Source organism: Salvelinus fontinalis, chromosome 6 (genome assembly GCF_029448725.1).
Source record: "Salvelinus fontinalis isolate EN_2023a chromosome 6, ASM2944872v1, whole genome shotgun sequence".
Classification (NCBI taxonomy): Eukaryota; Metazoa; Chordata; class Actinopteri; order Salmoniformes; family Salmonidae; genus Salvelinus; species Salvelinus fontinalis.
Window position 1 is genome coordinate 49,869,092 of NC_074670.1, and position 12,533 is coordinate 49,881,624.

At 44.1% G+C, this 12,533-nt stretch overlaps 1 protein-coding gene across 1 annotated transcript; it reads left to right on the forward strand.

The window, feature by feature from the left end:
- Nucleotides 1–1,107: 1,107 nt before the first annotated feature.
- Nucleotides 1,108–11,654, forward strand: LOC129856720 (transcription cofactor vestigial-like protein 2). The gene is made up of 4 exons (XM_055924450.1): nucleotides 1,108–1,417; nucleotides 3,954–4,165; nucleotides 9,751–10,146; nucleotides 10,404–11,654. The coding sequence occupies exons 2-4, from the start codon at nucleotides 3,973–3,975 to the stop codon at nucleotides 10,433–10,435; spliced, it is 621 nt and encodes a 206-aa protein (XP_055780425.1). The 5' UTR covers nucleotides 1,108–1,417; nucleotides 3,954–3,972; the 3' UTR covers nucleotides 10,436–11,654.
- The last annotated feature ends 879 nt before the right edge of the window (nucleotides 11,655–12,533 follow it).

Below are 12,533 nucleotides of genomic sequence, written 5' to 3' on the forward strand. Positions count from 1 at the left end.
TTTCCTAAAGTGTCTCATAGGAGTGCTGTTCTAAGACCAGGTACCATCTGTCCATGTAACCATATTAATTATTATGAAAAGGCTAAACGGATCCTAGATCAGCACTACTATGTTTCATGAATACAGGCCCTGCCCTGGTATACAGTGTACTCCAATTTTTGGGCCTGTTCTGGTACGTTATCACTTTGCTCACTTTGTTGTATGATGGGAGTATTTATTCTCTTTCAAATGACATTGAATAAACCAAGTCAAAGCTGAGTCTTATTTTGGAAAATACACATCATTTGTTTGGCTCATGTGTCTTCCAGACAGTATACATAGTTTTTGGAGGACACATTGTGAGCATGTTCAACAGTGTAGTCCATTCAAAATGTCCGTTCTCAACACATCTGACAATAAGGCTATTGGTCAAGTACATGATAGCATAACTTCACATTTCTCAATGTGTCTTATATTGACTAGTGAACAGATGTCACACCACATCACCATTGGTGGCTGTAACTATCATTGTGGTTCTCTGCATGTGTAACAGGAAAACCTCAGTGGTATCTTTTGTATTGTCAGTGTACTTTCTGAAATCTATCATCATTTGTCATAATATCAATCACGAATACGGCTCTCGTTTTTGTAAGAGAGCTATTTATAATAAGAATTTCAAATATAATATTAACATTTTATTACACCCTTAAAAAATGAAATATAAAACATTTTATTACATTATTGTCTGACATTACTGTGTGAAATGCTCAGCTGTCTGCATTCTGCCTATAGGAAAACATCTATACCAAGCATACAAAGCTTGTCTTAGTTTAACATTAGAATTATTATTTGCACAGTGCACAAAAAGTATGATAATGGTGTTCTCGGCGTAACAGCCATTCTATAACGATGATATTCATTTTAATCCTTTCAGTATCACACAGTAGATATTTCCACACTTTATAATTGACCAACTCTTTCCATATAGCATGTGTTCTCAAAAAACATTTCTAAACGTGAACGCGATTTTTTGACAGTGTAGTTCACTAAGGAATGTTTTGATAAGGTGCTGCAGGTGTGTGGAGGAAGTTGTTAAGTTACATTCTCTTCATACCGTCATAGCGCATCACACCCTCCATCGCGATATCTCCACACAGCAGGCAGCTCGAGCGCAGGATGTGTTGAATGAATGCGGGTTTCTGACGAACAAACTCCAATAAACGAAGAGTTCGATGTTTTCTCCATCAATCTGGACATTTGAGAGGACAATAGACTTAACAGGTTGTGTTTTATTTAGCAGCATTCGAGGCATGCCAGTGCTGTTGTCAAAATAACGTTCTTTTTGAGTAATTGTGGGCAATTGAAAACAGGCAGCATCAAGGGTTACTTCAATCAAACCTGGGACTTGGTCCTTGATCAGAGGAGCTCACCTGCTCAGGTAAGAGAGAGTACATGGCATGCATTTCTTTGTAATATAATCTTACAAGACTGCATACATAATGTATGGTTTTATCAATATTTGCAGATACGTGTCTGATTATTATAATTCCCCAATTTATGGTGTACTTATTTCACTTGGGAACTTTTTTATTCAATATTACATGGTTGTTGACGTAATTTAACTGAAAAAAGGTAGGCCGATTTATATACAGAGATAAAAGTTGTGATGCAAAAGGCAGGCATAACCTTTATTGTTATGAATCTTGCCCTGGAGGCAAAACTGAGCGTTTCCTCTAGATTGGCCAGCTGCAAAGTCAACATTGTCTATATTGTAAAAACATTCACTTTTTTGGTCTTAAATTAAGGTTAGGGTTAGGCATTAGGGTTAGTACTGTGGTTAAGTTTAAGGTTAGGTTTAAAATCAGATTTTATGACTTTGTGGCTGCTCCAGCTACACACGAAAATATAATGGTTCTAAATAGACCCAGATAAGGGTTATTTGGCTTGTAACCATAACGGAACCCTTTTTGGTGCTGTAGTTACAACCCTATTTGGTCACCTTTTATATAGGACCCCTTTTAATGGTTCTTTATAGAACCTTTATGGAGAATGGTTCTATAAAGAACCGTTAAAAAAGGATCTATATAGCACTGGGAAAAAGGGTTCAGCTGTGGTTACAACCCTAATTGGGGCTATATAGAACCCTTTTTTATGTTTCTTTCTAGATACTTTATGGAGAACGGTTCTATAAAGAACCTTTTTCAATCTGAAAGTTTCTTTGTAGATCCTTTTGAAGAACCATACAGGGTTCTTTATTCTGGTGAGCCATATTATACTGTTAAAATGCTATAGGTGTTATTATTGAGTTAATTGACAAGTTGAATCAAGTGAGCTACCTCTGGAACAGCTGGGGGGTCCCTGAGGAGAGAATTGAGAACCACTGACTGATTTAGTCAACCATTTTTAATTGACAAAAAGAGCTGTGAGCAAACCACGGCCCAAAATATTCTAATGAGCCGGTCCCCATCCTTTTAATTATCACTAAAAGAGCAAAGAACCCTTTTGTGAACTGTAAAGAACCATTGAAGAGTTCAAAGGGTTTTTTGAGCCATTATGGTTCCCCACAGAACCATTACCCTTCCCAAAGAACCCTTGAGGAACCCTCATTTTTAGAGCGTATTGACCACTCTGCAGAGCTGCCTCCAGTACATGAGTCATCTCAATAAATGCAAACTGCATAAAAAGGATGTAGTGAACAGCCTGTAATGTGCTGACATGAATAAGCATTGATTTACTTTGAACCTTCAATTTGTGTAATGACAAGTAGACATTGTTTGCAAATAACAGATAAAGACCAATAAAAGATGACATTTCAGTCAGGTTTTGAATAGCTTAATCTGCCCATTATTTTATGTTGATACATGCACAGATGAAGGCGATTTCTCAACATGTGTTCGATGAATCAAATAAGATCACCTGGATACCTTTCATTATTGAATTATTATCCCGGCGGAGTGGAAAACAAAATCACAAATGAATGTTAGGTTATAACCCTTTTACTACTTCATGGTGAGATGATCTGTGAATTCCTCTGGATGCTACAATAGCCACCCAGGTCAGTAAATAAAACAAAAATGGAGAGAGTAAGCCCTAGTTCAGTAACCTCTCTATCGCCGTACCAAACTAAAGAACACGTATCTTTGTCTTTGGAAGAGTGGGGATAGAGTGCCTTCTGAAACCATGCAATACGCCTCGTCAAACTTCTGACAATAGTTCGGCAGCCTCTTCCGCTGTTTCGGTGCTATGCAAGTGAAACAGGCCTCTGTTTCAGGCAGCGCGCCAGAGCAGTTCTTCCACTGTCGGGAGAAATGGTAATGTATGTTAAAATATGTTCATTGTATGCAAATAAAGGTTGCTTGGCCACACCCACCGCGGAAGCACAATCATGGTCTCGGATTCTCAGGTGGACTTCTGTGAGAGGTCACTGTTATGCCAGCCGACTAAACTCAACTCCACTAAACTCAACTCCACATTCATGATGGAGTTGAGAGGTGACAAGTGTGGGCGGACTGGAGTTCCGACGTCACATAAAATAACCTTTTTTTTAAATCAAAAACGATGGATTTCCACACCCAAAGAATAGGCCGCATTTACAAAGAACAATGTCATGGAGTTGAGTTTAGTCGGCTACTGTTATGCCTGAATTCAACCCAAAACCAACAAGGAAGTCTGCTGCAGTGTTGAGAGCGGTTGAATGAAAACAATTGGTATGCCAAGCAAAGCTCTTAACCGTCCGTGCCAGCCCACTTTTCATTTCTATTCAGTTTGACTCACCATAAGTTCAGCATCTGAACTGTGCATTATAATGTTATATCCATATCCCTTAATTATGGACGTACAAAAGCCATAACTCAAGTGACTCAGCAAGCACATACTGAATGGGTAGCCTAGCCTACAGATGATGCATGGACTTGTTAGGCAATATATTACGGTTCTCTACCTACCAACCATTGTACTCTATTATGTTCCCCCAGGATCTAAGTTGAGTCAGCGATGGCAGGACGTTCAGGTAGCCCCCAGGTAGTTGTAAAGACAGAGGAGCAGTCCAATAGACTCATCTTCACCTACTTCCAGGGTGACATCGGTAGCATGGTGGACCAACACTTCAACCGTGCCCTCAGCAAGGCCAGTAAGACCAAGGCCACCAGCGGGAAGGGCAAAAAGAGCCGAAAGACTGTCAAATCTGGTGAGCAGACTGATACCTAACTATGCAATGAAGGTTGGAATTAAGACTCGAGTGATTGATTGAGTGATTGGCCGATACACTTGGAGTCCAGTGCGATTAGGAAATAAACTTTATATATATATTTTTATAATAATATATATATTATTGTGGCTGAAGGGAAGCAATTCCCCGCAGCAATGTTCCAGCGTCTAGTGGAAAAAGCCTTCCCAGAAGAGTGGAGGCTGTTAAAGCAGCAAAGGGGGAACCAACTCCATTAATTAATGCCTATCATTTTGGAATGAGAGGTTTGACAAGCAAGTGTCCACATACTCTTGGCCATATAGTGTACATTGATCTAAATCAGGGTTGAATTATGAATGCAGGTACTATCAGTCTGACAATGATTTTGATGTGATATGAAGGAAAAGGGCTTCATGTTTCTAGAACCGTATCGCAATTGAGAATCGATTCACGTTTAGATGGAGTAATTGGCTGTTTTGGCTGCCAGAGCCAGTATACAGTGCATTCGGAAAGTATTGAGACCCCTTGACTTTTTCCACATTTTGTTACGTTACTTATTCTTAAATGGATTAAATCGTCCGGGACAGCGCGTCTGCCTTCACGTTCTGGGAACCTGGTCTGTATGATAGGGTGAAAACAAAGCGGGTGAAAAACATGGCCCACCTCGCCTGGCGAGGGTCCAGTCTCCTCGCCACCCGGATGTACTCCAGATTGCGGTGGTCAGTCCAAATGAGGAAAGGGTGTCTAGCCCCCTCAAGCCAATGTCTCCACGCCTTCAGAGCCCTGACAACAGCCAACAGCTCCCGGTCCCCCACATCATAGTTTCGTGGCGTAACCGAGCGCTGAGACAGCACAGCTCCTATCCCAGCCTCGGATGCGTCCACGTCTACTATGAATGCCAAGGAGGGATCAGGATGAGCCAGCACGGGAGCCGAGGTAAACAGAGCCTTCAGGTGACTAAAAGCCCTGTCCGCCCGAGTTGACCACTGCAGTCGCACCGGTCCCTCCTTCAGCAAGGAGGTAATGGGAGCCGCTACCTGACCAAACCCCCGGATAAATCTCCGGTAGTAGTTGGCAAACCCTAAGAACCGCTGCACCTCCTTTACCGTGGTTGGAGTCGGCCAATTACGCACGGCTGAAATGCGGTCATTCTCCATCTCCACCCCTGACGGGGAAAGGCGGTACCCTAGGAAGGAGACGGACTGTTGGAAGAACAGACATTTCTCCGCCTTGACGTACAGGTCATCCTCCAACAATCGAGCAAGCACCCTGCGTACCAGGGACACATGCTCGGCGCGTGTGGCGGAGTATATTAGAATGTCATCTATATACACCACCACACCCTGCCCGTGCAGGTCCCTGAAAATCTCATCTACAAAGGATTGGAAGACTGATGGAGCATTCATCAACCCGTACGGCATGACGAGGTACTTATAATGCCCAGAAGTGGTACTAAATGCCGTCTTCCACTCATCCCCCGCCCGGATACGTTCCAGGTTGTAAGCCTCCTGAGATCCAATTTTGTGAAGAAGCGCGCCCCGTGCAATGACTCTGTCACACTGGCTATGAGAGGTAACGGGTAACTGTACTTTACCGTGATCTCGATAGTCAATACACGGGCGTACCCTCCATCCTTCTTCTTCACAAAAAATAAACTTGAGGAGGCAGGTGAAATGGAAGGCCGAATGTATCCCTGTCCCAGAGATTCAGTGACATATGTTTCCATAGCCGCCGTCTCCTCCTGTGACAGAGGATACACGTGACTCCTGGGAGGTGCTGCGTCTACCAAGAGATTTAATTCGCAATCCCCCCGTCGATGGGGTGGTAATTGAGTCACCTTCTTTTTACAGAAGGCGAGTGCCAAATCGGCATATTCGGGGAGAATGTGCATGGTGGAGATCTGGTTTGGACTCTCCACCGTAGTTGTACCTAAGGAAACATCTACACACCTCCCTGAGCACTGACGGTACCATCCCTTGACAGCCCTCTGTTGCCATGAAATAGTGGGGTCATGTGAGGCCAACCAGGGAAGGCCCAACACAACAGGAAACGCAGGAGAGTTGATCAGAAAGAGTCTAATTCTCTCCTCATGACCCTCCTGCGTTATCATACAGAGTGGAGCTGTGACCTCCCTACTTAGCCCCGACCCCAAAGGACGACTATCTCACAGACCTCACTAGGCATGTACAGGGAAGGGAACATCAACGGGAACAATAGGGATCCCTAATCTACGTGCAAAGGAACGGTCAATAAAGTTCCCAGCCGCGCCTGAATCGACTAAGCGCCTTATGCTGGGAATGTGGGGAAAACTCAGGAAATTCTATAAACAACCACATGTGCGCAACAGGGAGCTCTGAGTGAGTCGGGTGCCTACTCACCTGGGATGATCCACCAGCGCTCCGCCTGCTAACTCGACTCCCTGGGGAACCTCCCCAGCACCGACCAGCAGTGTGCCCTCTGCGGCCACAGGTGGTGCAGGGAATGGAACCCCCTCCGGTCCCCCTCATAGCAGCACCTCCCAGCTCCATCGGTGTTGGATCGGAAGTCCTGGGGGATGGAACTGACGGACCCCGATCCGGACGTCCGCGAGAGACCAACAAGTTATCCAGCCGGATGGATAGGGTCCACCAGCTGGTCAAGTTTAAGGGTGGTGTCCCTGCAGACTAGCTCCCTGCGAACATCCTCGCGTAAACTACACCTGTAGTGGTCGATCAGGGCTGCTCATTCCATCCCGCGCCGGCGGCCAGAGTGCGAAAGTCCAGCGCTAACTCTTGTGCGCTCCTCATCCCCTGTCTGAGATGATATAGTCTTTCCCCCGCCGCTCTCCCTTCAGGTTGATGATCAAAAACCGCCCGGAAGCGGCGGGTGAAATCTTCGTAATCGTCCAACGCCGGTCCTTCTCTTCCCCAGATGGCGTTGGCCCATTCCAGTGCTTTACCCGTCAGACAGGAGATGAGGGCGTTCACACTCTCGCGTCCGGAAGGAGCCGGCCGAACTGTTGCCAGGTAGAGCTGGAGAGCTGGAGAAGAAACCCCTGGCACCCGGCAGCCGTTCCGTCATATACCCCCGGGAGCGATAGCTGAATTCCACTGGGTGCTGGTGAAGAAGGGGTGGAGTCGAGGGAGGTTGTTGTGGGAGCGGGGGTGATGATGATGGGGTTGCCGGAAAAACCCCTCTCTCCCATCTCTCCATAGTTTGCAGCACGCGATCCATGACAGTACCGAGACTCTGTAACATAGTCACGTGCTGCTGGATGCGCTCCTCCACTGGTAGAGGATGGCTGGGTGCACCTGCTGACTCCATTCTTTAGGTGCGTGATTCTGTCAGTGTTCCAGGTGAATGGAATGAAGCGGAGTCAGGCGAAGAACACAGGTATGAGTAAAGCCACGATCTTTACTCAATATCAACAATAATCTAACAAGGATAAACATAAACAATCCAGAACACGTACACGGAACCACTTGACAAAACACAATAACGCACAAAACAAAAGGGGAGGCCAGAGGGTTAAATAAGGAACATGATTATGGAATGGAAACCAGGTGTGTACAATGAATACGGTGATGTCGACCGCCGAACGCCGCCCGAACAAGGAGAGGGACCAACTTCGGCGGAAGTCGTGACAATAATCCACTGTATACAGTTAAAGGTGGACGTTTACATACACTTATGTTGGAGTCATTAAAACTCGTTTTTCGACCACTCAAAAAATGTATTGTAAACAAACTATAGTTTTGGCAAGTCGGTTAGGACATCTACTTTGTGCCTGACGCAAGTAATTTTTCAAACAATTGTTTACAGACACATTATTTCACTGATAATTCCCTGTATCACAATTCCAGTGGGTCAGAAGTTTACATAGACTAAGTTAACTGTGCCTTCAAACAGCTTGGAAAATTCCAGAAAATTATGTCATGCTTTAAAACCTTCTGATAGGCTAATTGACATCATTCGAGTCAATTGGAGGTGTACATGTGGATGTATTTTAAGGCCTACCTTCAAAATCAGTGCCTCTGCTTGACATCATGGGAAAATCAAAATAAATCAGTCAAGACCTCAGAAAAAAATGGTAGACCTCCACAAGTTTGGTTCATCCTTGGGAGCAATTTCCAAACGTCGGAAGGTGCCACGTTCATCTGTACAAACAATAGTATGCAAGTATAAACACCATGGGACCACGCAGCCGTCGTACCGCTCAGGAAGGAGACACATTCTGTCTCCTAGAGATGAACGTACTTTGGTGCGAAAAGTGCAAATCAATCCCGGAAAAACAGCAAAGGACATTGTGAAGATGCTGGAGGAAACAGGTACAAAAGTATCTCTAGCCACATTAAAATGAGTCCTATATCGACATAACCTGAAAGGCCGCTCAGCAAGGAAGAAGCCACTGCTCCAAAGCCGCTATAAAAAAGCCAGACTACGGTTTGCAACTGCACATGGGGACAAAGATCGTTCTTTTTGGAGAAATGTCCTCTGGTCTGATGAAACAAAAATAGAACTGTTTGATCATAATGACCATCATTATGTCTGGTGGACAAAGGGGGAGACTTGCAAGCCGAAGAACACCATCCCAACCGTGAAGCACGGGGTTGGCAGCATCATGTTGTGGGGGTGCTTTGCTGCAGGAGGGACTGGTGCACTTCACAAAATAGATGGCATCATGAGGATGGAAAATTATGTGGATATATTGAAGCAAATTCTCAAGACATCAGTCAGGAAGTTAAAGCTTGGTCGCAAATGGGTCTTCCAAATAGACAATGACCCAAAGCATACTTCCAAAGTTGTTGCAAAATGGCTAAAGGACAACAAAGTCAAGGTATTGGAGTGGCCATCACAAAGCCCTGACCTCAATCCCATAGAAAATTGGTGGGCAGAACTGAAAAAGCGTGTGCGAGCAAGGAGGCCTACAAACCTGACTCAGTTACACCAGCTCTGTCAGGAGGAATGGGCAAAAATTCCTCCCAACTAATTGTGGGAAGCTTGTGGAAGGCTACCCGAAACGTTTGACCCAAGTTAAACAGTTTAAAGGAAATGCTACCAAATACTAACTGAGGGTATGTAAACTTCTGACCCATTGGGAATGTGATGAAAGAAATAAAAGCTGAAATAAATCATGCTCTCTACTATTATTCTGACATTTCACATTCTGAAAACAAAGTGGTGATCCTAACTGACCTAAGACAGGGAATTTTTACTAGGATTAAATGTCAGGAATTGTTAAAAACTGCGTTTAAATGTATTTGGCTAAGGTGTATGTAAACTTCCGACTTCAACTGTATGTATGTACATAAATATGTATGTATATACAGTATATATATGAGATTTTTCTTGTTGAAATGATGTAGGGAATGTTCTTTTATGGACTTACATTTTATCTGCTAATTTCATAGCTTGTCTATCCCCTAAAAAAATAAATATAAAAAAAGGCATTACATTATTTTGCAATGAACTTTGTATGCTATCATCATGATGCTGTGTGCACCAAACAAGTAAACGTGTGCTCACTGATGTGAAATGTACAAAATTAACACATTTCGAGACACTTACTTTGTGGATGTATTTTTCTCAATCCACATCTGTTTCAGAGTCTGACTCAACATCTTGCCAGTGGGTTGTTCCAACCCCATCTTGGTCTGAAGACCATTTTCCCCCTGTGTCTGGTCGCCTTCATCTGAGCAGCACCAATGAGTCTCTCTCCAGCCACCGTCAGGCTCTCAGCTCCCCAGATGAGAGCACCAACCCCTTAGCCTTCACTCCTAGGCAACATGGTGGTCTGGGCCTGCCTGCCATGGCCTATCCCCACTCCATGTCCCATGAGGGCCTGGGGGTCACTGGACAGCCTTACACCAACTCCCTGCTCAATCTCCTCCACAGTGACCGGTCAGAGGGGGCTGCAGGCGTGGCCTCGGGCTCCAAACCAGAGCTCCTCCCTAGCTGGACGGGTCAACCTGGCTTCAGAGACCCCATGAATCCTGATTCAGGTATGGCTGCCTCTACCCAGATACCTTATCACTATGCATGTGTAGGGAGACTTCTTTCTTTCACATAGATTAGATAGTGAACTGACAAATAAATCTATAATTCCAAATCCATTGGATTTTGTAAAGATTAGGGAGGTTTTACAGTATCTGTGCCACAGTGTATTTTTTTTAACTTAATTTAATTTGGTGGTTTGCTTGGTTTTCCAAGGGTCTCTTTTGAGTTATTCAACACCTATTCTACCCTCTTTTGGGAACAGGTCTGCAGAAAAAGGAACTCTATTGGTATTAAATGAAGCATGACCGCGCAGGGAAGAGAGGAGTCTGCAACATGTGCATGCTGTGTTCACTCCTCTGGTTATCAGACAGGCCTCCTCCACAGCCACTAGAAGAAGGAAGCGCCGGTAACTCTCCCCTCTGTTCCTCTTCAAAGGATGACTTCAGTTCCTTGCAATGCAACAGCTGGAACTGCTTCCTCAGAAACAAATCACTTACTGACTAACCAGTTTGCAAACCGGATCATAATTCACATCAAAGACCAAGGTAACAACCACTGCCAGTATGCTGCCTACAACTCAATAACTTTAAGCATTTATACAGAAGGACAGAGAGAGGGGGAGGGAGAGGGAGAAGGGGGTTGTTTTGCATGTGTAAGAAAAACAGTGTTATGTCAAAATTAGCCTGTATCGACTGTGGAGGAACTTTACAATGTTTTTTAAGAGTATTTTATTGAAATGTTGGTGTTTAGGAATATCTGTTTCCTCTGATGTGTGGACTTCTAAAGGAGGGGGTTTTGATGTGATTTTCAATTGTGATATGGAAACAGAAACTGTTTTTTAATTTTTCTGCACATAACAAATTAATGAAATGCAGTTGATATCCTAATAAATGATTGCCCAAGTAACCATGAAAATGAAAGATGTTTATGAAGAGCTTTTTGTTATTCAGAGATGTCTGCTGAGAATACCAAGTAGACAATCTGCATTGCATTGTAGGAATTGACACAAACCTCTTTTACTGTAATAATTGAGTTGTGATTCGTGATTAAACATTTAAAAAATAATCTGCTCCATCTTAAAAGTAGACTCAGGGAAATGACATTGCCACGAGCAGCATCACAGATATTGAGATGAGCAAGATGCAAGACTTTGCTCCCACACAGTCACACACAGTATCTGTGCATGGGTTCACTTCACGCTGTTAGAGGGTGGTAGCCACAGGACCAAAACGGGAGAAGTTGAGCCTTGCTGTTTACTTTGTGCATCTACGTCATATCGCTGAGTCTACCTTCAATGAAGTGGAAATACATGATGAACTGGATCAGATGAGATATCTCTCGCCTGGCAAGTTCACATAGTGTACATTACTTTCACAGGAACAGACCTCAAGCCATTTAGAACAAGTGTGACAATACTGCCATCCCGTGGCTGAAAATAAGAAGAGGGAAAAGGTGCCAAATGTATTTTATTTTCAAATTGAAAATGTTAAGAAATAAATACTAGACTACTAAATATGTTTTTGCATTCATTTTTTCATGTTCATTATGTGTATTTACATTTAAATTTCAGTAATTTAGCAGATGCTCTTATCCAGAACAACATACAGTTAATGCATTCATCTTAAGATAGCTGGGTGGGACAACCACATATCACAGGCATAGTAAGTACACTTTTCCTCAATAAAGTAGCTAACAGCAGCAAAGTCAGAGCTAGAAAGGGGGGGGGGGGTTGAGGTGAGGAGGAGGATTATTCAAGATACTCTTTGAAGAGGTCCCTACCTCTTTCAGGTACTTTTGGAAGATGGGCAGGGACTCTGCTTTCCTAGCTTCAGGGGGAAGCTGGTTCCACCATTGGGGTGCCAGGACAGAGAAGAGCTTGGGTACGTGGTGCAGACACAGATCCTCTCCACGTCACCTGGTAGGGGCGGCTTGCCAGGTATGATGCAATCCAAGAGTGTGCAGAGCCTGAGACACCCAGCCCTGAAGGGTGGAGAGGAGGATCTGATGGTTCACAGTGTCAAAGGCAGCGGATAGATCTAGGAGGATGAGAGAGAGTCAGCTTTGACAGTGCAGAGAGCCTCCGTGACACAGAGAAGAGAAATCTCGGCTGAGTGATACGTCTTGAAGCCTGACTGGTTGGGGTCAAGAAGTTCATTCTGAGATAACGAGAGAGTTGATCAGAGACAGCACACTCAAGTGTTTTGGAAAGAAAAGAAAGAAGGGATACAGGTTTATAGTCTTTGATGTCAGATTAGTTGAGTGTTAGTTTTTTGAGAAGGGGAGTGACTCGGGCCATTTTAAAGTCAAGAGGGGACGCAGCCAGTGGTCAGGGATGAGTTGATCGGGGAAATGTGGATTGGGAGAAGATCTCCAGAGATGGTCTGGAGAAGGG

What these genes read in the sequence shown, in the direction of transcription:
- LOC129856720 (XM_055924450.1), top strand. Translation starts at nt 3,973, where the DNA reads ATGGCAGGACGTTCAGGTAGCCCCCAGGTAGTTGTAAAGACAGAGGAG. An exon ending in CCGAAAGACTGTCAAATCTG is followed by an intron (nt 4,166 to 9,750) that starts GTGAGCAGACTG and finishes CATCTGTTTCAG; the next exon opens with AGTCTGACTCAACATCTTGC. An exon ending in CCCCATGAATCCTGATTCAG is followed by an intron (nt 10,147 to 10,403) that starts GTATGGCTGCCT and finishes TTTTGGGAACAG; the next exon opens with GTCTGCAGAAAAAGGAACTC.